The 26,419-nt window shown below is 37.9% G+C and overlaps 1 protein-coding gene across 1 annotated transcript in view; it reads right to left on the bottom strand.

The window, feature by feature from the left end:
• Positions 1-8,949: 8,949 nt before the first annotated feature.
• The window catches only part of LOC110923509 (putative Myb family transcription factor At1g14600), a 38,140-nt gene continuing 20,670 nt past the window's right edge, over positions 8,950-26,419 (bottom strand). Inside the window, exons 4-5 of the mRNA XM_035986396.1 lie at positions 9,148-9,224; positions 8,950-9,056 (exon numbers count right to left, since the gene is read on the bottom strand). Coding sequence (XP_035842289.1) covers positions 9,009-9,056; positions 9,148-9,224 — 125 coding nt within the window. The 3' untranslated portion in view covers positions 8,950-9,008. The remainder of the gene's footprint in view (positions 9,057-9,147; positions 9,225-26,419) is intronic.

Below are 26,419 nucleotides of genomic sequence, written 5' to 3' on the forward strand. Positions count from 1 at the left end.
TATATAATTATTACTTAGATGGTTATGGTTAACACTGTTGGTTGCTAACAACAATTAAAGTTAGTTATGGTGGTTATTGCTATCTTACTATTAGTTACTTGTTTGTTAGTATAAATTCTCCTATCATATATTGTAAATTAACAATCACTTATATTACATAGATTTTGTGTTTGGTTATTCTTGAGTTATATAATTGATCCTGATAGTAGACTGCGTAGGATTGTGTTAGAATTCTAGAAGAAATAAATATACATTTATGCAGGTTGCATGAACTATAGAAATGTGATTAAATGACTTAAGAAGACTTTTGATCAAGTGGCCAAGTCCCATTAATTGGTCATAACAATATCATCAAATTGTTGCATAGACCCATATATATAGGAACACAAAAAGAATCACCTTGATACTAAACAACATCGAGCCCGAGTGTCTTGGTTTATCAGTGATTATTGCATGATTAAAAATTTTAGGCCGGTTCCACCAATACTTGAAGATGGTGAGGAAGTTAGTTCATTAGAGGTTTATATTTGAATGTTGAAGGAAAAGGTGGATAGAAATGTGTATCATAAAATGATATATGGAGTTTGGTGGCCAAAGAATTGCGCTACATGGTGAGGACCTTAACAAAATTGAGGTTTGAGGTTAGTTTATATCAAATATATGGATGTTTTAAGTTGGTTTTATAAGATAGTGAAAAACAATAAATTGTTGTTTGGATCCGCAAATCAAGAGGACTTTATGAAATTAAGAAAATTATAAGATATATGAATCAAATTAAGGAATGGGACTTTCAAACAAGTCTTCTATTAAGGAGAGGAAACTTAGAGATAAGGAACAAAAGGTCAATGTTGGATTTATAAGTCAAAGTTACGAAAGATTACAAGGAATTTGTTAAAGGAAATTATGGACGTCAATCAAATTAGGCAAAAGAGGAAAATAAAAAACAGTTATATGATAAAGTGAAAAGAACATGATGCAATGCCTAAAGATATATAGTTAAATGGTTCTAAATCTGGGAAGGAATGATGAATGAAAACACAAATGGTGGCACTAAAACAACTGCACTGTTCGTTGATTTGCATAAGAAAATGAACGAATTGGGTCTTACACATCTATCCCAATAAAGAAGGAAATAAAAATAAAGAAGGTTCATTAGATGATATGTCCAGTGAGATGGTTATCGGGTAAAGTATGTCATGTTAAGCAAATAATAAATGAGAAACATGCAAGACAACAAACACATTCATCAGAATTGGTACACATTAAAATCTATTAGTGATTGTATACAAATTCTTGACAATATAATATGCTTCAATGATCAGGAGATGAACTTGAAGAAGTATTCTATAAAAAAAAATTGCATAGTTCCTAAACGGGTTGCCCTTTACCTCCAAAACCTACCAATGGGGATGCTTTTAACCTTTTTGTATTTTATGTTGATGTCCAAAAAGAAGGTGGTCATAAAAGTGTTAAAAGGAAGCTAGAATGTGATTTTACAAGACTTGGTCATGATTGGGAAATCTCTACACATCTAAGATTAATCTATGTCAAATATCTAGTTGTGTTAGAATGGTTTTTGAAACTTTGAAGAAGAAAGAATTGTTAAGTGAATTGCATATCCAAGAGAAGAAATGCTAATCATGAACAAACACATAAGATAGGAAAATCCAAGGACTTGTGAAGCCATAAAGAACTGCATGAAGAAATCCCTCCTTAAACGAAAGACGTCAAGTGAAGATAGGAAGTCGAGATTGGAGGGTAATGTTAAAATTGTAATCTAGACTTCCAATTATAGTAATATTATTATTATTATTATTATTATTATTATTATTATTATTATTATTATTATTATTATTATTATTATTATTATAACAGTGAAATAGTTTGTATAATTTATGGTATTGTAATTAGTTATAGGACAAACTACCAATTAACTGACACTTCAAGAATCACAATGGTGGGATAAGGGTCATTTAGTAGGCATATAATATGTGTAATTCGCTTGTTGATATTAGTTTATGCTTAAAGTCAACGAATGTCAAATGTAGTTTAGTTATCTGGTGGGCTGAAATGCAATAATGTTGATTCAAGAATTAAATAGAAGTTTAGTTGTTATTTGACAACTTGAAGAAAATTAGAGGGCTGAAAGTGATAGGTTTCAAAGATGGTTGTAAAGAAACCATTAAGCACAAGACTTAGGTTTAACAACAACAACAACCTTACCCAGTTATTCCCACATATAGCTATAAAGCTATTAGTAGGGTCTTGTGATGGTGAGATGTAGACACACCTTACCTCTATCCTAAGGGATAGAGAGGCTACTTCCTACGAGACCCCCGGCTCCAAATACAAATCTAGGTGTAAGCGTCATAACAGTATACATATGCACGCATCTACGCATAAAAAGCAGAAAAACATATTTTGTTTAGAATCACACCTAGAAAAAAACGACTACAAAATCTAAAGTTCCTAAACCAAGAAAGCCCCCTATAAATCTTTAACTTTAATCCTACGTCTCCACAAACTCATATCCTCGACCATGTCCTCAAAGAGGTGTAAGTCTAATAAATCCTTTCTAACTCGCTCTTCCCAAGTTAGGTTCGGTCTGCCTCTGCTCCTCCCCTCCACGTTGAGAGTTTCTACTGATCTACTAGTAGCTGTCCTTTGTCTCCTCCTTATATGCCCAAACCATCTCAATCTCCCCTCCCTTATCTTATCTGAAATAATAGTCACTCCCAATCTTTCCCTAAAATCCTCATTTCTTATCCTATCCAACCTAGTGTTCCCATACATCCACCTTAGCATCCTCATCTCTACTACCTCCAGCTTACGCAGTTGTGTCTTCTTTATGGCCCAACAATCTATACCATATAACATAGTAGGTCTAACTGCAACCCTATAAAATTTCCCCTTTAATTTAGTTGGGAATCTCTTGTCACACAATACCCCAGAAGCTGCTCTCCACCTATAACATCCAGCTTGAATGTGATGGCTACATCACTATCTATCTCCCCATCATTTTGTACAAACGATCCTAGGTACTTGAATTTAGTTACCTCTGGAACCACTTGCCCCTCAATGGTGATCTGAGTGTCCTGGTACGCCGCTAAAATCACAATAGAGATACTCAGTCTTAGCGCGACTAATCTTTAGACCCTTACCCTCTAAAGTTGCATGCCACTCCTCTAACATTGCATTCGGGTTTTGTTTACTCTCTGCTACTAACACAATATCATCCGCAAAAAGCAAGCACCACGGAACTGTCTCCTGAATAAACTTTGACAACTCATCTAGGACAACCGCAAAAAGAAACGGGCTCAATGCAGACCCTTGATGGAGTCCTACCTCCACAGGGAAGAAATCAATATCTCCTATAGGTGCATACACACTAGTCTTAGTCCTAACATACATATCCCTAATTATGTCAATATATTTCACAAGTACCCCTCTACACTCCAAACTATCCCAAAGAGTTAGGTTTTAATAAGTTGTAATCAATTAGTTTTCAATTCACTCCTTTACGTTCTTTTTTCTCTCAAATTGATTGTAATTTTTTATTCTTTCTTGAATCTTTGAATGAAACCCTAAACTTTCGATTGATTTGTTCTTTGTTTTCTCATTCTATTACGTTCATCATCTTTGTATGTTACTCATGTAATTCCGCTATAACATTAACGATTGGTATCAGAGCTACGACTCTCGATCGATCTGTACTATTTTTGTTCGTCTGGTGATTGTATAGAAGATTAAAGAATGGTGAATGCAATTTTGATCTCAAGAAATTTGATGGCAAGAATGATTACAGTTTGTGGCATGTGAAGATGAGGGCTCTTCTAGTTCATCAAGGTATTAGTGATGCTTTTTTGGGAGAAAACAATCTACCAACATATTTAAACATATTTGACTGATAAGGAGAACAAAGACATACTAGAAAAGCTGCACAATGCTATTATTCTGTGATTAGGAGAGCAGGAGTTGAGAGAGGTTTCAATTCATTCCAATACGTTCTTTTTCTCTCAAATTGGTTGTAGCTTTGTATTCTTTCTTAAATCGTTGATAAAACATTAAGTTTCGATAGATTTGTTATTCGTTTTCTCATTGAATTTCGTTCATTTTCTTTGTATGTCAATCGTGTAATTCTGCTATAACTTTAACATCACTAAACAAATTGTTGGGTTTTACATATATCAAACACATAATATAATTCCGGTTTATAGTTTATTTTATATCTTAAACCTACCAATATTAACCCACTTGAATCTCCATGTTTATCCACTTATCTGATGCATAATTTTATCTCTATTCTTGTGGCAAGATAATGCTCAATATGCCTGTTTGTGGATCATAATTATTATAAGATTCTGATTGTTGTTTGATTTTTCATAACTGTTTAATCATCAATAAATTACTTTATATATCGTAAGACATATAGTTGTTGTTTGTTTTTTCTGAAAAGCTCTGCGCAATCTTTTCTATCTACGTCGCGCAGACCACGCGTAAACATTGCCAAACGCAGACTGTTTGTTTTTCCTAAGACGTTTCATTAAAAAACGTCTGCACGATCTCTTCTTGGTGTAGACTTGGTCGAGTCATTTCTAAAATCTTCTAAGGTCTGTAGAGGGTTAAACACCACCACCCGCCACCACTGTCCATCTCAACCACCACCACCGTTCGTCACCCACCACCATCGATCACCACCACCACCGTCCACTGTCCACCACTGTCCAGCACCACCACCGCCGTTCATCACCACCACCACCTCCGTCCAGCACTGTAACACCACGTAAAAACGTGTCCAATTATGTATAAGCACGTGTCCCAAACTTTAATTGTGAGAAAGATTAGTTTGAAGGACTAAAGTGGACAACCAATGAAACTATGCTTACAGAAGGACTAAAAGTGTCAACATGCCAAACTTGGGCCTCTGAATGACCACACGTGAAGAAAATATTCTTAAATGGGTGATTGATTGGGTATAAGAAGCCGTTTGTGAAAATAATCAAGAGATTATAAATTACAAGGGTTAAAAGTGTCAATATGTCAATTCTGACCTCTGAGTGACCTTTTAACGAAACCAAGGCTTCGAAATATTCAAATATACTCCCGAGAATAAGTGGTAAAAATTTCACGTGATCCCGAGATCGTTAAGCATGTTTTCCAAACTTTGGGATAAAAGCGTCAACTTGATGAAACTTGCGTTCATGAAGATATTTAACGAAACCGAGCCTATCGAAGTTGGTTATTCATCCTAGAGCTTCATCAAACTAACTCCAAGGGCCTTATGTGTCAAAAATAAGGTAAAAAGGGGTTAAAGACCGTTCAGGGACTGAATCTGCCAACAAGGAAACTTGTTTTGCCAGTTAAGCCGGTCCAGGCGGCCCGCGTAAGCTTTCTCTATGGCTTACGTGGCCCGCGAGAGAGTGCCAGTAACAGAAAAGTTGTGCCAGGTGCGGGTTTGGCCTGTTCCACCGCCTTTACCTAGTTTGTGACGACCCTTGGAGCTATATGTCGGTTTAATCTACTAGCTAGGACACCTGGGGTGATCCTAGGGCCCCCCAAAACACCTGGAATTAATCAAGAAGCATGGAATTTACTATATAAGTGAACCTGGTCTTGTGTTCTTGAACACATTTACAAACACTTCACTTGTGGGACTTGCTCTGGAGCTCTCATCAGTAACAAGAGGATTACAAGTGTAGAAAAGATTGCTAGGACCATTAGTAATCCTCTAATTACTTGTTTAGTTGTTTAATTTAGTTTAATTACAATAAAGTCAAACTTTTTATAAAATCAGTTTGACTTTCATTTTAAATACATGTGGCTTAACCACTGATTAAATCGAAAGTGGTTATAGAACCACATTAGTATATGTGATTAACCCTTAAAATGGTGTCTCCTAATTATCTCGTTTGACCAGTTAATTGTCGGGTCAAAGTAGTTTGACAAAAAGTCAAACTGGACTGAAATTGCAAATTTGATTAAAATTAATAAATCAGAGGTTCTAAATTATATTATAACATTCTAATGACTTGGTAATTAATATTTAATCATGTTTTATCAGTCCTAATCCGACAATTAATAGCCTAAGGGCAGTTTATAACCGAAAGTCGCAAAAGCTTGACTTTTGCTTTGACTTTCAGTTCTGACCCGTTCAAGCTTAATTCTTCCATGTTTTAAGCTTCCATTAGGACCACATTACATTGTAGTATAACCCTCTGAAGTTATATTGCATGGTGCCTAATCGTTTGGAATATATGCTCTTGATCGAAATTATGCTCATTAGTGCCTAAAACGCCCTTTTTGTATAAAACCGAGATTTTTAGCAATGTGAATGAACTAAAACCTTTGCTACTGATATTTAGACATGTCACGAAAATATGACATCAGTTTAAGGTCTAGAATAGGAGTTATGCTCAATAGCGTAATTAAGGAACTTTTTAGTAATTAAAAGGCGTAATTAGCATAAAGCCTATCTAAACCCGATTTTTAACACCAAACTTTTTACCTACTGATGTTAAATAATATTTTGGGATTTTGAAGATTTTTATTTACTTTTAGGCTGAGCATAACATAGGATTATAGCCTAATTTCGGTAATTGTCGGTTTTACCATTTTCACCCATAAAATGAGTTTTACATAACATTTTAATGCCAAACTTTTTGCTACTGATTCTATATGATAAATATAATATTTTGAACCTTATAAACTGATCAAGATCTCAGATTTACTATTTTTACCATAATAGCTCTTTTAATCGGTTTTAAGCATTTTTAGCACCAAGTATGGGTCAAAACTAGATTTGACATATAAAATTCATAACCTACTGATGTATTAAGCTAATCTATATAATAGTACAGTAAGCTAAAGTTTTTAAACTCATAAACCTATTTTAACCTTTAAAAGCCTATGTAAAATTACCAAAATGCCCCTACGGTGCATAGTTGGTTATAAAAGGTATATTTTTTCATATATTAAGTATCCTACTGATGTAACTCATTAAAATACATGTTTTTACTAATCTAATCAGACCTGGAACTCAGTTTTATAAATAAACTCTTTTATGGGCATTAAAATTACCAAAATACCCTTATGGGACTTATTTTGGTTTAAATTGCTTTTTGGGCATAAATGTTAATATATTACTAATATATTAACATATTTTGAGCATAATAATGATTAAGACCTGTATGTAGTTTAATTGGTTACCCGTTACGCGTTTATGCATTCGGATCGGTTTACGTAAAATAGCCGAAACAGGCTTAACCTTATCATTAAATCCTCATTTTTCCAGAATGTGTTTAGTTTACCCATATTATACAAGTATCCAAGCTTGTCGGGTCTAAATCACATTCTATCCCGGTCTCTACTTAATCTAGCGTTTAAATCCATAAGGTTTCCTTCTAGCTAGCCGGTCTAAGTCCTTGACTTAATTAAAGACCCGTTAGCATCCTTATAGGCTAATTAAACCTTCTATACAGATTAATAGCTTCCGATAAAAAGTGCCTTTCAAGAACCTTTGGAATTTACTGCTACCACCAGGTAAATACTTTTAACTTATTTTCCCTATACGTACTTGGGATACGGTATATTAATATCGCTTGGTCGGGTATGGGATTATTTTGTCGGATTGTGATTTAATAAATCCGCATAACCCGTTTTAATCTATATTATTTGATAACATAAACATTTGGCGGTTAACGACCGTGTCTTGGATATCCTCGGCTCATTTAAGTTGTTAATGGCCACGACCTATGCACGGGGTGCAGGCATGCACCTGACAGATGCAAATGCTAAATATTAAATTACCCACAAGTTGGGGATAACTCCTTTGTGGGTTCTATAAGTGGTGAGTCAGTTAATCATGTCCGGCTTCCAAACCGGTCCCACATGTATGACAAATATGTAAAGCTGTATACAAGATCTTAATAAAGATTGTCCCAAGTTATAGATGATTTGTGCCTTGTGCACCTAAATCAATTTTCTTAAATGTTTTTAAAACGAGTCGGTTAAATTGTATTTACCAGTGTAAACTGACGTATTTTCCTAAAGATTGATTGACAGGTACTTCCCGAAATAGGCTGGAGCTATAGGGTGTTATAGAGGATCTTGCAAATCCAATAGTTACCTGAAGTCTGTAGTTTTGTTTCTTTGTACATTATGATCCGCCTGTGGATCTTATTACATTCCTGTCTGTACATTCATAAACTCGAATGCTCAGACGTTATGGTTTGTAATAGTTTATTTTACCCAGCCTTCCGCTGTGCTATATTATTGTGTGTATTGACTATGATGATATCAACTACGTCACGATACTCCCCACCGGGCCCACCGGTAATACGTGGAATATTGGGGTGTGACAAGCACCCACCATCATTGTCTACCACCATCACTGTCCACCACCATCACCACCCACCACCACCGTCAGTACACCACCACCAGTTTATTTTAAAAGTCTACACACGTTAAAAAACAAACAGTTTTCTTCTTGCAGACTGCAGAGGTTTGGTGTACCTCTTCTTCTACAGATGTCTGCAGATGTGGTCTGTAGACTACAGACATTTTACTTCTTAAAAAAACAAACAACACCATAGTGAATAGTTCAAAAAGTACTCCATAATTTCCTAGTGATGAAAGTAGTATGTTTGTTGCTCTGCCAGGCATGGTACATGTTTTTTATTATGTGACGGATGTGTTTATAATTTTAGAGCCTTTTTTATTCATCCAAGTAATCGACTTGCTTATTATCCTCTAAAGGGGTGTTTGGTGTTGCGTTTTCAAAATAGATTATGCGTTTTCAAAATAGATTTTGCGTTTTCAAAACTGCGTTTTGAAAAAGTATGTAGGTACATGCTTCTCCAAAACTGCGTTTTGGAGGCAGATAATCACTTTTTCATCCAAACACTTTTTTAGATTATTTATGTTTTTACAAACGCAATAATCAAATAATCACTTCAAAACGTAATCCCAAACACCCTCTAAAAAGGTTAATTTTTTTTCAAGATCATGCTTCATGGCGTACCTCGACTGGATTCATCAAGCTTCTTGCTTCTATACATCTGAAATTAAGAAGAGATTCTTGATCAAAATTGGATAAAATTTGGATAATGCATGCAAAGAGCTCAATTACTTTGTTAAAAGTTTACTGACCTGCAAATGACTTTTTACATGAGCGATGCTTAGTCCTCGCACATTCATAGACAGGAGAACTGACTTGGGAGTAGCTTCTGCAGTAAGGCCATAAGCATTTGAAGTTTTGACAAATAAAATCATTAATGAAATGAAGTTTATAATCAATTGAAGATGACAAAGTAGACATCAAGTTTTCAGATGAAATTTTAAAAAGTTTTTCCTTTTTTATGAACAAATGCAAAACTAAAGAAATAACTAAACTAAATAGGTATTTTGTGTCCTACTTTTGACCCTTACATTGCAACAAACAATAGGAACACTTAAAAAATATATATATACCGCTCGAATGTCATAAGTGTTCACACCCACATAAATATCCAATATTGGATTTCTAATATGAGGCTTTTCATATACCTCACCAATAAGTTAACGCAAAAACAGAAGACTTAGGTGCTGTTTATTTTTGTTTAAAACATCTGCAAGGAGCCTATGTCTTCAGGCGGGCAGACTTAAGACCTTGAAGACTATTTGTTTTTTTTTTAAAGAAGATCTGAATATTGCTTTTATTAGCTTAAGAAAAGCATATATCTAATGTCTTCACAAACATTCAGATCTTCAAAACCATCTTCCTCCTCTCTCTCTCCCCCTCTTTAACCCAGCACCACCACCACCACCTCCACCTCCCCTCCTTCCTCCCCTTGTTTCTCAACCGCACACCCATCTTCCTCGCACACCCATCCCCTCCTCTGGTTTGACCTCCGGCAACCGGAGATGGATCCCGGCGCCCCTCCCTTTGGTCCGATAAGCACCCCCAAACCCCCCTATTCTTCTACTAGTACCCACACCCCTCTCCACCCGCTTGTTTTCCCAAGCAAAAAGGTCGAAGATTTTTAGAGAGAGAAAGAGGCGGAGAGAGAGAGAGAGGGCGACGAGATGGAGCAGCGGCAACAGTGGAGACGTCGGCAGCATGGTTATTCCGCCCGAAGAATATTCCGGTAAAACACCCTTTATTTTCTTTCATTTACTGATGATGATGAATGTTGCTGCTACTGTTGATGTTGATGAATGTTGTTGCTACTGTTGATGATGATGAGTGTATGTAATTATTGATTGTATTAGTGATATTTAGCTAATATTTAGGGCCAACTGTTTGTTTGATTGTAAAATGAAAATGCACACTTGTTTGTTGATTGTAAAATGGAGGTGGATGTGGTGGTTATATTATGGGTTTTTTTATGTTATACAGACAATATCCAGTTTATAAAACAAACAGTATTATATTTTCAGCTAGCAGACCTTAGACCACATCTTCAGTTGCAGACATAAAATCAGCTGAAATCAGACTGCAGACAGTTTTTTTCTGAAAAAACAAACAACACCTTAAACCCTAAAGTTATTTTTTTTTTTTTGAACAGCAAATTTGGATGACTGACGGACCACTAGAGTATCATCGTGCCATGATGTGCACAAAATGCAACATATAAATTACATCAATTGTGGCATAAAACTAACCCTTTTTAGTACTAATGTTGGAAAAAGTATGTTTTTGTCTTCCTTTTGTATTTTCAAGATTAAATGAGCTCAAATAAACAAAAGAAGCAAAAATGCAGCTAAATCTAACATAAATACAAGAAAAGGAACAAACGTGGCATACCCAGCCTCCCGACAGCATCTTCCCAAGCAAAACAAGGAAACAGAGGGCTGAACACGCCCCGTGCTCAATGAGCACGGGGGCGTGCCCAAGTATCAGCAGAAAAGACAAAGTTGTAGAAGATTCCATCGCCCACCACGGGGCCGTGCTCAGCGGACACGGGGCAGTGGTCAACTATAAGATTCGCGAATTCCAGGCAAATCTTGATAGTATAGATATGCTCCTGCACACGGGGTCGTGCTCAGCGGACACGGGGGCATGGTCAACTAATGCAAACAAACTGCATTTAATGAAGAAAGAGAGGAGGATGGACACGGGGCCGGGCCAAATGGACACGGTGCCATGCCCGAGCTTCTGTTCAGCCTATAAATAGGAGTGCTTGGAGCTCTTGCAACTCATCCCTTGGCACACCACCTCTCTCACACTTCACCCACCACCCACCACCATCACAACACCATCATCCACCACCATCATCCATTGTCCATCATAGAGTGTGTGAGTCGTCTCGGGATCCAAGATTGATCGTAAGAGTTCTTGACAATCAAAGGCCATGTTTGCCTAAGTCTCTTACATCACTTGGTGAAGACAAGTGTTTAGTGTAATACTTTTTATTTTTAATCTTTTGCACTTTTTAATTGGTTTTGTATTAATGACTTTAATAACTAGTTTCTTATGTTGAAGGTGATTCTTCCTTATCGTTTGTCCGTGGTGTCTTGGCATTATTTTACTGTCTATATAAAATAAAAGATTTTCACCATTCATATCTCCACGGTCTATATGGAGGTATGTTGGCTACCTGGTCGGGGGTTAAGGGAACGGTTTGGTAAGAGTCTTGCCATTGTTCAGTGTATAGATCCTGCAAAGGACCTGGGTCAAATTTAATAGGACTTCCTTCAATACCCAACGGTATTGGATGGCGGGGGTCCAAACTCTTTGAACCCCCTCATAAGTTAAACTACTATTAAAACTTTAACCCGGCTACTTAGGACTGTATCCTTGCTGACTCAGACTTCTTAGCCGAGGGTAACGTCGCCTTCAAAAGAGGGGACTCCCACATTATGCATTAATAACTTAATTAATTATCTTTCAATAATCCGACCCTTTAGGATTGTATCATTGCTGACTCAAACTACTGGGTTGAGGGTAACGTCACCTTCAAAAGAGGGGCCTACTACAATAACTAAGATAATCTCTTAAACAAGTGCAAAAGTGCGAAATAATCAAAGGTTACACTACACACGAGTCGGATCCAAGTGATTCATCTTGTCTATCTGTTTTTATTTTTATTTTACTTTTCAGCATTTTAGTTAGTTTTATTTTTTTTAGTTTAAAACCTTTTTCTAACTTTTTGATTTGATTAGACGTTGAGGATAAACCGGTACTAAAAGCTCTTGTGTCCTTGGACGACCTCGGTATCTTACCAACACTATACTACGTCCACGATGGGTGCACTTGCCCATATGTATGTATAGTGTTAGTAAATATCGTGTTTATAAATTTAAAACTTAGCTAAAAAGTGTAAAAAGGGCTTAAAATATGCACCTAAAATATAACATACTTCACGCACATCAAGTTTTTGGCGCCGTTGCAGGGGACACAAGGATTTTAAGAAAGTTAGGAATCAGCGGCCTAATCATTTTTTTTATTTTATTTTTTTTATTTTTAGGAGTTTCTTAATTTTTCAGCTTCTGCAGAACTCAGCACGGGCCGTGCCCATTGAACACGCCCCGTGCCCAATCATTGGAACTGGCAATCATGTTTTAAGTCAGACAGTAAGCTAAACACGGGGCCGTGCCCACTCAACACGCCCCCGTGCCAAAGATTCAGTTACTGAAAACAGAACCGTAAGATCCCGACGGTTGGTAATTTCTGACATAAACATGAGTGATACTGATACTTTTTACTTTCGGCACTCTTATGGTACGTGGTGTCAAATATGTGGAGGCTCTCATGAGGAATTAGAATGTTTCTTTCTAAATTATAAGCCCCACTATATAGACCCATCGTTTCCCTGTATCCTTAAGAGGGGCGAAAGTGAAAATAATCCCTATCTCTCCCTCGAATACGCCCAACCGGACATTTTAGGAGCAATGCTTCTTGATGAACTATTTCAACTAGAAGATCTAATTCTTAATTGGTTAAAAGAACTTGAGATGGATTTTATTAACTCATCTCAAGACGATACCAAAGAAGAATTGTTGGGATCGCATTCAAACAACTCTAATATTCCCGATGATACCTCCAACTCTAGCGAGGACTTGATCGATAGTCGTCCCTGTGCCGATTGTGTCGTGAAGGACTCTCCATCGACTTCGTTCGGTGCATACATAGACCTGAGGGATTCGGCATACACCTTCTTTAACGAGGCCCGGGAAAGGGTTGGACTTGTCCACCTACATTTAACATAGGAATCGCCCTCACCGACAACCTCTTGCATTCTCGTCTTAATCTAGAGCAATTAAGGTATCTTAGGCACTTTGGGGTTGTTCCATCCAGTAAGGAACCACCCGATCCGGATAAGTTCCTTGAAAATAGGCAAACTCCATAAGACAGCTTCCAGACACAAGGTCGTGCCCAGGTCAACACACCCCCGTGTCCACCAAAAAGATTCTCTTCTGATTTCATTAGAATACGGAAAAAATGTGTCAGGAATCTGTCTGCACACGGGGCCGTGTCCAGCCAACACGGGGCCGTATCCAGCGTGCTGTCGTTTTCTATAAATGCAGCAAGATTCTTGCTCATTTGGACCACTCCAAAAGACAGAGATTTCTGGGATCTTCACTCATACCATCCTAGGTATGTTCTAAAAGAAGGTTCTCAAGAACCATCTTGTCTTTTCCACTTGTGTTCATTGCCTTCTTCTTCAATTTCCAATCACTACCTCCATTAAAGCTTGGGAGCTTCATGATTCCAACCTTTATTGTGATGTTTGTAAGGTTATTATTCAAGGAATCTTGCTTAAAATAAGTTATACAACTTTGTTTTGAATTATTTATGCTTAAAATTAACCTACAAATTGAAAAAATAATTTAAAACTCCATGATTCCTTGCTTTAAAAAACCTACAAACAATTGGACACGGGGCCGTGTTCATTGAACACGGGGCCGTGTCCGAGGTACTGTTTCATATAAAATGAGCTCTTTTCGGTGTGTTTTCCCAGAATGGCGAGCAGAACAAGCGGAACATCTTCATCGCACTCAAGGAACAACCGACAGGGGAGGAGGTCATCAACGGCGGAAGACTCTCTTGTAAACTATGTTTACGCCTTAAGAGAGGCTATTGATGAAATGACGGGGGTGTAAGAAGCATTGGTCGACTGTATCAATCACTTAACGGTGGGACTGGAAGGGTGTCTCCGGGAGGTCAACCTCTTGCACCAGAGGTTAAACATTCTCGCCTCTCCTCCTTTGGTGCCAATAGTAACCCAAAGGGCATGGAACGTGGTGCCTGACGTCATCATACCAGCCGAGTGGTACACCATACACCCGGGACCTCCTCGCGATATATTACAAGGGGTCCCGATTGGTGTTTCTCCTCCTCCACAAGATGTTGAGGAAAATGAAGCCGCCTTCTTCCTCCCAAGAGAGATAGAAGAATGGCTTTAACAACATCTAGGAAAATAACCCTTGGCCGAGAGTCCTACTACATTTCTCAATACCGGAAAACTATTTCCGGGATTTTGGTTCCTAATGAAAAAGTAGAACTCCTTATGATAATTTTATGTATCACTTGACCTATCTAGTTTAGGACTTTTAACTTTTATTTTTCTTCTTTGTTTTTAATTTTCTAGGAACATTATGTAATTCTCTCTATGGTTTAATGAATGATGATTTTAGCTTGGTGTTTGGATGATGTTTTAATAAAACACACTTGGGATGGTAAAGGATGACAAGGGAAACTTGCACCAGCGACCCATGCACGAAAACAGGGCCATCCGACAAAAATTTCTTCATTACAGCAAGTTCAGCACGGCCCGTGTCCACCCGACACGGCCCCGTGCTGCACAATCTGCAGAAAACGCCCAGTTCAGGTAACTGGACACGGGCCGTGTTCACTGAACACGCCCCCGTGTCCAGGCTTCTGTTTCTTTTTACAAACTTCTGTTACCGGCACTTGAACACGGGGCCGTGCCCGGACACCACGGGGCCGTGTCTAGAGTACCAGTAACATAAAAATTTTGCTTTTAACATCCTTTTACACATTCAATCAACCTAAAAACTTATTTTTGGGACACATTGAGGACAATGTGTAATTTAAGTGTGGGGGGGATGCTAAAACTTTGAATCTTGCAAGTCCTAATTAACAAGCCTTACACAAAACTCTATTGGAACCGCTAATCACCCCAATTTTTTTTTTAAAAAAAATTCATTTTCTTTTTACTTGTCTAAGTTTAAGTTGGGAATTTCAAGTTCTAAACAGGTTATATTTTTACAAATTTACAACCGATAGCGTCGTGATAAAAAGAACCAACATAAGAAAATTATGAAACGGCATGACAAGCTTAGTTAAAATTTGATTATATATACTTGATCACATAAAAACTCATTCCCACAAAAGTGAGTTTTAAGCCTTTATTGAGCATACAAATACATATCTTTACACTAAATGCTCATTTTTCGTTTCTTGTGTGAATAGCCGCCTGGTTCTTACGACTCTAGAACTTGCCATGACAATGCATTCCCAGTCCTTACCAACTTAAACCCGAGTAAGTAAATGATGGAGGCATTAGGACTAACCCTTTTTTCTTTCTACACCATTATTTTTTTTTTACCATCTACCCAAAATCCCCCTAGTTAACCCCTTTGAGCCTAAACCTTTTCGTTTCTTAACCCAAAACAAACACCCTATTTACCCACCTATTTTTTTTTTATTTTTACCCTTTCTTTTAGTAACAAAGCTCGGTTTTTCTTATGACTAAAAACAAAGAGAATATGATGATGAAACCAAATAAACAAACAAGTTTATCAAAAATAACTTTGTTTGAAAGAAATGGTTCATCAAAATAAAATAAATTGTCAAAAAATAAAAAGTCTTTTAAAAACCGACGCTTTTTACGCTTTTCGCCCTTTTACTAACCACTAACCCAACCACCCACCTTTAGCCCAAGCCTAACCCTTCACTCAAAAAGTCCTCTTGATATTTACAAAGGTATATAGTTAAAAAGGAGGAAGATTGATAGCTTGGCAAGCTTGTGGTAGGAGTAAGTTCCATGCCGCTCTCGAGTTATTCACTAAAAATACACCTTCGGCCGAGTGTTGAGTGATCCCTCGTAAGGTATGTGAACTTGTATATAAATGGAATTTTAAAGAGGCATGTTATGCCCTAATAAGTAATTTATCTTATGAAATGTTTTTAATAAATCATGACGAATAGGATTGTAAATAAATAAAAATAAAACTTAATAGAGAATCTTGGAAATCCCGACACTCTATGACAAGCCCAAAAACCTTCTCTTCTACCCATTCCATTTGGGAGTGAAAAAGTCACATTATAAAGAGTTTTGCTTGAGGACAAGCAAAGATTCAAGTGTGGGGGTATTTGATGTGCACAAAATGCAACATATAAATTACATATAAATTTGTCTGTCGACTACATCTTAGTTCGAGTCTTAGGCTACGGCTGATTGTACAGTGAACGAAAATCAGGAAACACATGAGTTAGATAGGTCCGCTTATATGTCAACATTGTAGGTCCACTTATGTGTCTTTGAGTAGGTCCGCTCATATGTCATCATGATGGTCCGCTTTTATGTCATGACCATATAAGCGAACCCATCAGGCCTATAACTAGGCACATATGAGCGGAACTATGTAGCTGTTAGGTTGTGGTTTTGTATACGACGGCGAAGCCATGCCAAATCGTCCCCAGAGCTTGTAAACTGTTAAAAGATCAATAAACAGAGACAAATTAGTGAAATTCAAGCTAAACAAAGACTGAATCAATGAATTCCGCCTCTGATTCAGTCTGAGCACTCTTCTGATCGACTTGTCAGGTCGTATAACGTTCCTACAAGTGGTATCAGAGCTCAGGAGGAAGAGTTCTTACAGTTTAGCTCGTTTTCGCTCAAATATTCTGATTTCTACACCTTCTTTCTTCATTTCAGAAAATTTTTTAAACGGTCAAAATCAGCTCAAAATCTCTCAGATTGTGTGTTATTGGACATAGACAAACCCTTGAGAAATTCAGGCTTAAAATCGGCCTATAAGTGACCTAAAACTGCTCGTGAATAGGTTCCGCTTTTATGGCACTATAGAGGTTCGCTTTTTAGGTCCGCTTATAAGATCAGGTTTGTTGGAGTTCCGCTCTAGAGGTCCGCTCATAGGGACTTGATTGTTGAGGGTTCGCTCTAGAGGTTCGCTTTTAGGAACATATTTGTTGTAGGTTCGCTCAAGAGGTCCGCTTGTAGTTACATATTTGTTGTGGTTCGCTCATTGTAACAATCAGTTGGGTCCGCTTTTGTGAACATTACAGGTGTTTCGCTCTTGTGAACTTGATTAGTTTCGCTCATTTGGACACTACTTGTTTCGCTTTTGTGAACAACAAAGATTTGTTGGGATTATTAGAAAAATGGCAATGGTCTTTGATGAACAAGAAAACTATTATTTTGAGAGATTTAATAATTGGAATCAAGGGTTTATAGATGAGAGTTATAAAAGAGTGAGCAAGGATGGATGGGCAAAAAGGTTTAAATATTTTGTATGTTTGAAAAATGAAACTTTGGAAGATCTAGAAAACCGATATAGAGTCTTACTTAGTTACTTGAAAAATCATGAGATATTTCTGTCAGATGCTGAAAAGATAGAAAAGTTTGCAGATACATTACCTATTGAATGGAGTAAATGTTTGAAAAATTTAAGGAAGGATTCAAATTTTTCAAAATTACATCTAAACAGATTCATCAGCATACTTAAAACTCATGAATTTGAAAATAGAAAGAAAAGAAAAGAAAAGATATGATTAAAGTGTTGGAAAATCATTTGATGGATATGGGATTAGATGTGATTGATGAGATGAACAAAAGGATTGTTGAATGTGTTAGGGCAAAATATGTGATGAAATACGATATCAAGAAAGGTTGTTATATAGATAAGAATGAAAATCCTCCTGATTTTGTTAAAATATTTTGTGCAGGTATATTCAGGGCAAAGGAAGAAGAAGCTTTAAATGCTGAGGAATCTGTAGAGTTTGGATCCTCAAGTTGTGAATCAGTGTGCTCTAAGTGTGACAACTTTAAGACTGACAATGACAAACTCTTGAAGAATGCGGAAAGTTTGACATTGGAAGTCAAGAAGTTGAACGATGAAAAGCAGACTGATGAAAAACAGATTCTTGTTTTGCAGGAAAACTGTGTAAAGCTGAACTCTGAAAATGACAAACTGTTGAGTAACTTGAACAGTTTGACATTGGAAAATCAGAAATTGAAAGAAAATGCAAAAAATTTTGAAGATAAACTGAAAGTTTTTGAAATAAAGAAACTAAAAGCTGAGAAAGAATTTCAAAGTCAAATAAAAATTCTTGAAGATGGGAGAAATGGTTTTAGTCAAAACAACATTGAAAAGCAAAAAATAATCAATTCCCATCTTCAGAAAATTATTAAACTTGAAAAGGAAGGTGATTGTGCTCGAAAGAAAATCGAAGATTTAGAAAAAGACTTTGAAAGCAAAAAAGAAATCTTCAGAAAATGAAGATTTCTGGATAAAGCTTGAGAACAAAAATCTGAAAGCTAATGAGATTTCAAGAACAAATAAAAGTTTTGGAAAATGAAAAGTATGTTCTTGAAAACATGAAGAATGAGAATAAAAAATCAATCAAGTCTCATCTTGAAAGAATATCTCAGCTTGAAAATGAAGCTGAAAATTCAAGAAACAAGATTGATGAACTTGAGAAGAAATTGAAAGGTTTTGTGATTTCCTCAGAGAATTTGAATTTTCCCTGTCCAAAACCAATCAATTCTGTTCCAATAAGTGACGATGTCACAAACTTTGACAATGTCAAAGTTGAAGATTGTGATGAGAAATCTGATGATGAAAATGAAAAAATTGAAAAACAAAAATTGTTTTTGAAATTAAAAGAAAAATTTCAGAAAACTGTACTACAATCGACCGAAAAGGGAGAATGCTCTAAGCAAAAACCTTTGAAGAAGAAAGTGGAACAGAAACAAAAAATTAAAAATGATAAAAATGTTCAAAGAGATAATAAAAGCTCATCAGATCAATCATCCAATCGCAATGAAAAATTACAAAAATTGAAATATTAAAATTCAAAAATTGATGGGAATAAGTGGTGCAGGTCGGACCACAGTGCTCAAAAGTCAAACCCAGCAATTAACAGGAGAAAGGAATATCACCAAGCCAAACAATGCTTTGATCTGAGTATTTAGGCTGAAAATGGTGATTGGTACGATAACAGAGTGTGTTACCAATGCGGTTATCAAGGAAACATTGTTGGTAACTGCCAAAGCTGGAATTATGAGACAAGAAGATGCTATAATTGTCAAATCAAAGGTCACATTGCCAGAGATTGCCCAAGGAGATCGAATGACAGATTGAGGGCTAAGTCTCAAAAATTGGCAAAGATTTCAGTCAATGTCAAGCCCAAAGAACAGAAGGTTCAAGAACCTAAAGTTCACGAAAAGAAAGTGAAGCTTTCTCAAGGGCAGAAAGATAGATTGAGGAAGAAGAGGAAGAAGGCGAGAGAGTATCTGGAGAAGATTTTGTCCTTGGGTTCACCAGACAGATCGAATAAGAGTTCTGATGAATCAACTTCCTTGATTGCAAAGTCAGGCAAGACGAATTCATCGGATACAAATCTGAGGACGAAAGAAGAAAAGATGAAAAAGAAAATGGTCGGCAATGAATTTGACAGGTCAAAGTCAGACAAGCCACCTTTTGGCGATGAATTTGTTTCTTTGGAAACAAAGGAGCCACATGTCGGCGATGAATCTGGCTCATCAAAGTCAGACAAGCCACGTTCAGGCAATGATTCTGGTTCTTCAAAGCCAGAGGAGCCATTGGTTGAGATAAAAGAGGAGAATTCAGGTTTAACAATGGATGATGTAAATTTTCCACCATTGTTGAACAAGAATTCAAAATCACCCAAGGACTGTCAGGCTTGGGTGAATCTGTTTAAAGAGAAAAACCTGACTTGCCGGAGTTCCCAGGTTGGTAAGCGTGGAACATGAATCGGCACATTTCTTGAGAAATTTCACTCTGGTGATTTTTCTCCTTACATGTGGTAAATCATGGACATTAAGTTGTACTTGATTTTCTACAAGCGATGTTCGAGGTTTAGAACTGAAATTGTAAAATCTATCATATGTTTTTTTTTTTTAAAAAAAAAAAAACAAGATGATAAGACAACCCCGAACCTACAAATGGTTGGTAAACAAAACTAATTTTCTGGAAAAACCATTTCGATTAAAACAAACTTAAGTGTTTTGAAATCATAATGGGAAAATAGTTTGTTGTGAGGGGGAGTTCTGATTGTTTACGCCAGGTGGATGAAGAATTGAAGTGATTCTCATCAAGTTGTCATCTTTGTACAATTTATTTCAAATTTTCCCAGAAAATCAAAATTGAAATATATTTTAATTTTAGGGGGACAAAAATTTTAAAAAAATTAGAAAATTTGAAAATGTCAAAAACATAAAAATTAAAAATGAGTTTTGGTGCATATAAGAGGAAATGATAGTACATCAGCTAGACTGGTACATTATGCTAAAGATTTGTAATGTATAAATGCAATTAAGCAGTCTCACTAAAGATGTGCCGGTAGGTTTTTGCAAAATTAGTAGATCAGTTTGGGATATAAACATAAATTTCACTTGCGTTTACGTGGGGAACACCTCCAGGATATATAGGTAACCCCTGAAATCCTATTTGAAGGGTCCCGTATTCTGAGATACTAGGTCTTTATACTCAGTGATATCTGGGGTATTATCCCGGGACTTCTACTGTATGGAAGTACTGACCTAGTCCTCAGATAATACTTTCTGCAAAAAGCTTTGAAATATAAGCTCGCCCTCAGCATGCTGATGAAACAATAAAATTGATAGTCGCTGCTGTTGTAAATAAAAGATCCTCTAAAGGGGACACACTTTAAAGTCAAAGCTGTCATCTCTCTGCGTATACGGAAGTATCGACCTGAGCTCTCACGGCCCTCGCAATTACCCCTTAACAGATATCAATTGTGGTATACTCACCTGTAAGACTGAATATTGGGGTCTGGATACGTGAGTATATACTGAGGTGGGACACATGTAGATGTTTAAGTTCTAAAACACTAATTCTGTATCCCAAACAGGTTGAACGTTTTGTGAAAATTTAAGAGGATCAGTATATCGGCAATCAACGCGAACTGTTTAAAAGCTTAAAATGAATTAATAGCTTAACAGTACTAGTGTTTAGTCGGCAACTGATATGATCTTCATGCACAAACTCACAAAAATAGTGTTTGTACATATTTCATTTCTGCATTTAATTTCAGTTTTTGCACTTATGTTTCGTATTATTGAAAAAATCCAAAAAGATTTTCGACAACTGATGTTGGAGAGCTGATATTCAAAATCTCCAAGGATAAACATGATGAACAGATGGTTTGGTTAATTTGGTTTGAAATGTTTAATCAGATTTTGGAAAGTTTGATAAGTTTTACATGTGAAGATTCTCAAATGTTTAGTTGATTCATTAAGTTGAATCACAACTTTGTTGGTTTGTAATAGAATGTTTGAGTTGTGTAGGTTTCTGATCTTGCTGCTACGGAAAGCCAGGAGATACATCAGAACCTGAGAAGAGCTTAAACTGATAAAGCCAGGATTTGATTTCAATGGTGATAACAAATTCCAGACGGCGATCCCAGCTTGATGATAGGGGGAGTCTGATGAGAGTTAGAGCCAGAGAAAGTTCCGGGTATATGATTCCAGGAAGAGTTCCTGAAGAAGACCGATCAAGATTGAAGAATTGTCATGTTTGAAGACTCTCACTGAAGATTCCGTCAACATTCAAGGGGGAGTCTGTTGGTGCAGTTGTCTGTCGACTACATCTTAGTTCGAGTCTTAGCTAGGGCTGATTGTACAGTGAACGAAAATCAGGAAACACATGAGTTAGATAGGTCCGCTTATATGTCAACATTGTAGGTCCGCTTATGTGTCTTTGAGTAGGTCCGCTCATATGTCATCATGATGGTCCGCTTTTATGTCATGACCATATAAGCGAACCCATCAGGCCTATAAATAGGCACCTATGAGCGGAACTATGTAGCTGTTAGGTTGTGGTTTTGTATACGACGGCGAAGCCATGCCAAATCGTCTCCAGAGCTTGTAAACTGTTAAAAGATCAATAAACAGAGACAAATTAGTGAAATTCAAGCTAAACAAAGACTGAATCAATGAATTCCGCCTCTGATTCAGTCTGAGCACTCTTCTGATCGACTCGTCAGGGCGTATAACGTTCCTACACAAAAGAAGCAAAAAGGCAGCTAAATCTAACATAAATACAAGAAAAAGAACAAACGTGGCATGCCTGGCCTCCCGACATCATCTTCCCAATCAAAACAAGGAAACAGAAGGCTGAACACGCCCCGTGCTCAATGAGCACGGGGGCGTGCCCAAGTGTCAGCAGAAAAGACAAAGTTGTAGAAGCTTCCATCGCCCACCACGGGGCCGTGCTCAGTGGACACGGGGTCTTGGTCAACTATAAGATTCGCGAAATCCAGGCAAATCTTGATAGTACAGATATGCTTCTGCACACGAGGTCGTGCTCAGCGGACACGGGGTTGAGGTCAACTAATGCAGACAAACTGCATTAAATGAAGAAAGAGAGGAGGATGGACACGGGGTCGTGCCCAATGGACACGGGGACGTGCCCGAGCTTCTGTTCAGCCTATAAATAGGAGTGCTTGGAGCTCTTGCAACTCATCCCTTGGCACACCACCTCTCTCACACTTCACCCACCACCCACCACCATCACAACCCCATCATCCACCACCATCATCCATTGTCCATCATAGAGTGTGTGAGTCGTCTCGAGATCCAATATTGATCGTAAGAGTTCTTGACAATCAAAGGCCATGTTTGCCTAAGTCTCTTACATCACTTGGTGAAGACAAGTGTTTAGTGTAATACTTTTTATTTTTAATATTTTGCACTTTTTAATTGGTTTTGTATTAATGACTTGAATAACTAGTTTCTTATGTTGAAGGTGATTCTTCCTTATCGTTTGTCCGTGGTTTCTTGGCATTATTTTACTGTCTATATAAAATAAAAGATTTTCACCATTCATATCTCCACAGTCTATATGGAGGTATGTTGGTTACCTGCTCGGGGGTTAAGGGAACGGTTTGGTAAGAGTCTTGATGTGTGTAAAATGCAACATATAATGTGACAACTCGAACTTTAGACTTGCTTTGTGTAACGATACGTGTTTATGTGAACCTTATTTAATTGAATGAATACTTGGTATGTTTGTTTATGTGCATTGTGTGTGTATATATGTCATAAACGGCCCAAAACGCACAACACCCACTTGATTTCACAAACCCACTCGGTCCATACGGTTGGACTCGAGACTATGAGGTAGCCCAAGTGGGGGTTTCGGCCCACTTTCATTCCATACGTATTTATGCATACACATCCCTTTAGGGTTTAGTTTTTCACAACCTTGCAACCAAGAACACACACACACCAAACGCTCTCTCTCTTGGCCGGAACCAAAACCGAGGCAGCCGAACATCCCACCTCCATTCTTTGAAGTTTCGGACTAACTCTTGTTCATCTCCTGATCCGGTTAGTGTAATATTGTCGGTTTGTATTATTTGATTTTGAGCCATGCATGCTCTATATGATGAATATGATAGTTAGTGCATAAACTGTTAATGTGATATTCTTGTGTGATCTTGTAATCAGTCCATGTATGATTGGGTAGAGTTTATATAAATCAAATAGATTGAAAACATATAACAGATTTATGTTGATGATCCGATTCCTTGTACTGTTGATGATGATAATCGGCTGTATATATGAAGTGATAAATAATCGGCCCGAGTATAACCGGTTAGGTTGCATGCTAGTCCAAGGATATGCTTATGATTTTCGGGGTAGGGTTGTTTGATAACCCGATTGTTGTTGGATGTTATTATGAATATGCATGATTGATGATATGAATGTCCATGATTATAGATTAATTGCTGTTTGATCTGAATTGAGAAACTGATATTTTGTTTGCTAACATTACGGGATTGATAAACTGGAAATATGGAAAGTTGTTACAATGACACGGTTGCGAGTCGAGATCATGTGATCTCGACCAAAGCAGGATAACTCGAGACCATCACACACGCACACAATCAGCACCACTCGAAACTCTGGTTGCGAGTCCGGATTGCGACTCGAGACTGTATGATCTCGAGTGGACCATGACAAACCGAGACCAGCCCGTTGCGACTCGAGACCTGACTCGAGACCACCTAGTCTCGAAGGATATACATCTGTCGAGATCTCCCTTGTTGCGACTCGAGATCTCTAGTCTCGAGTCGAGACCACGCACGTGCACATAATTGGACTTGTTTACATAGCTGCTAATTGGACTGCTTATGTTAATTGGGCCGACTACTTGGACTCGTTACATGATATGAACTACTGATACGTTTATGTGATTTGCCATGATCATACTTGATACCATACGTGATACAAACGTGCTATATACGAACCTAACTTGCATAAGTAACCATGATAGGACGTGGTTGATCCCTTACTTGTATACTTGAGCATTTTACTGTCTGCCGAGCAAACCCAGGTGAGTTCACACCCCTACTAAGGCATGGGATTCCCGGGTCGTGGGAATGGGATAAAGGTTACTATTGACTAAGAACGTACATATGCTTTCCTAGACTATCACATACCATGATCCTCGGATGTCAGGACGGTTCCGTAGGTTAGGATAACACCTACGTGGTCATATGCCAATTACTGCCTCGGATGTCAGGCACGCACGTAAAACCTACGTGTACGCATTACTTACTTCTATCCTCGGTACAAAGGATACGTACGTGAAACCCATGTACACCCCCGCGTCTCCTATCCTCGGTTGTGAAGGATACGTGCGTAAAACCTACGTACACCCCATACGCGCTACTGTTCTCGGAAGAAGAACAGGGATGATACGAGTAGTTGTTACGAATAGTCTAGTGGTCACATAACATGGGAAGCCCCCACCTATACAACTTACTATCGGCCCAGTAGAGCCACCCGTTACTTACTGTTACGCACTTACTTACTGTGAACTCGCTCAACTAGTTTGTTGATCATTCTGTTACATGCCTTGCAGATCGTTAGGTACATGGAGCTTGCACAAAGAGGAGCCGGTCGTTGTGGACAAGGATCGTATTACTATGTTAGACACCTATGACATTTCAGTATTTTTAACTTGGGTTTACAACAATGCTTCCGCTACTTAAACAATGTTTGGTTTTGAAACATCAATCATGTCATGATGAACTACCTTAACTACTTTTATTATTATTAATTGCTATGTTTGATATGATTGATGGCTTGATCCTGGTCATGTCACGCCTCCAAGCGGTGGTACTCCGCGTGTGGGATTTTGGGGGTGTGACAGATTGGTATCAGAGCCATTGGTTATAGAGAACTTGGTTTTAATACGGGAAAACGTTTATATTAAAACCGGACTATAACCAGTACAGTGCTCTCAACGATCCACAACGACGCTTCGCTCCACGTGCAAGACTCGACATCCTAGGTAATAAGGTTTACGTTTATTGCCTACTTGCTAGAATTATTTAGAACTTTGCTCGTGGTATGCTTAGACTACAATGCTCACTATTTGCTATTGCTTAAGAACCCTTACGTGCTTACACTTTTCTGTCATCGCACTATTCGCGAACTTTTCTCACCTATTTCGCCTTTGACATGAAGATCAATGGCTGGAAGAATTAACATGACACAAGCCCAGTTAGAGGCTCTTGTTCAAGCCCAAGTTGCTGCGGCAGTTGCAGCAGCTCAAGCAGGTAGTATATCCTGCAGTATAGGCACACACTAGGATCTTTAGATCCTACATTAACTCTCGTATTTAACTTCGTCCTATTCGTACACAATAGGTCAACACGCGCAGCAGCCTGTCTGCACATTCAAGAACTTTATGGACTGCCGTCCTGGCACGTTCAGTGGCACAGAAGTTGCGGTTGGACTCCTCCACTGGTTCGAGAAGCTAGAATCAGTATTCGAGATGTGTGAATGCCCTGAGGCACGCAGGGTGAAATACGCCACCGGCACTTTAGAAGGAATCGCGCTAACCTGGTGGAACGCGCAGGTGCAAATTCTGGGGTTGGCAGCCGCTAACGCCACACCCTGGAACGATTTTAAGGAGCTTATCAAGAGAGAGTATTGTACGCGTGAAGATATTCACAAGCTAGAAGACGAGCTGTATAATCTGAAAATGGTTGGGTCGGAGATTGAAGCGTATACCAAGCGGTCAAACGAGCTGGCCGTGTTGTGTCCAACTATGGTAGACCCTCCATACAAGCGTATCGAGATGTATCTCAAGGGGTTGGCACCAGAAATCCAGAGCCACGTTACCTCGGCTAACCTCGACAACATCCAGGAAATCCAGCGTCTCGCTCACCGCA

The sequence above is a fragment of the Helianthus annuus genome, chromosome 17 (assembly GCF_002127325.2).
Source record: "Helianthus annuus cultivar XRQ/B chromosome 17, HanXRQr2.0-SUNRISE, whole genome shotgun sequence".
Taxonomy (NCBI): Eukaryota; Viridiplantae; Streptophyta; class Magnoliopsida; order Asterales; family Asteraceae; genus Helianthus; species Helianthus annuus.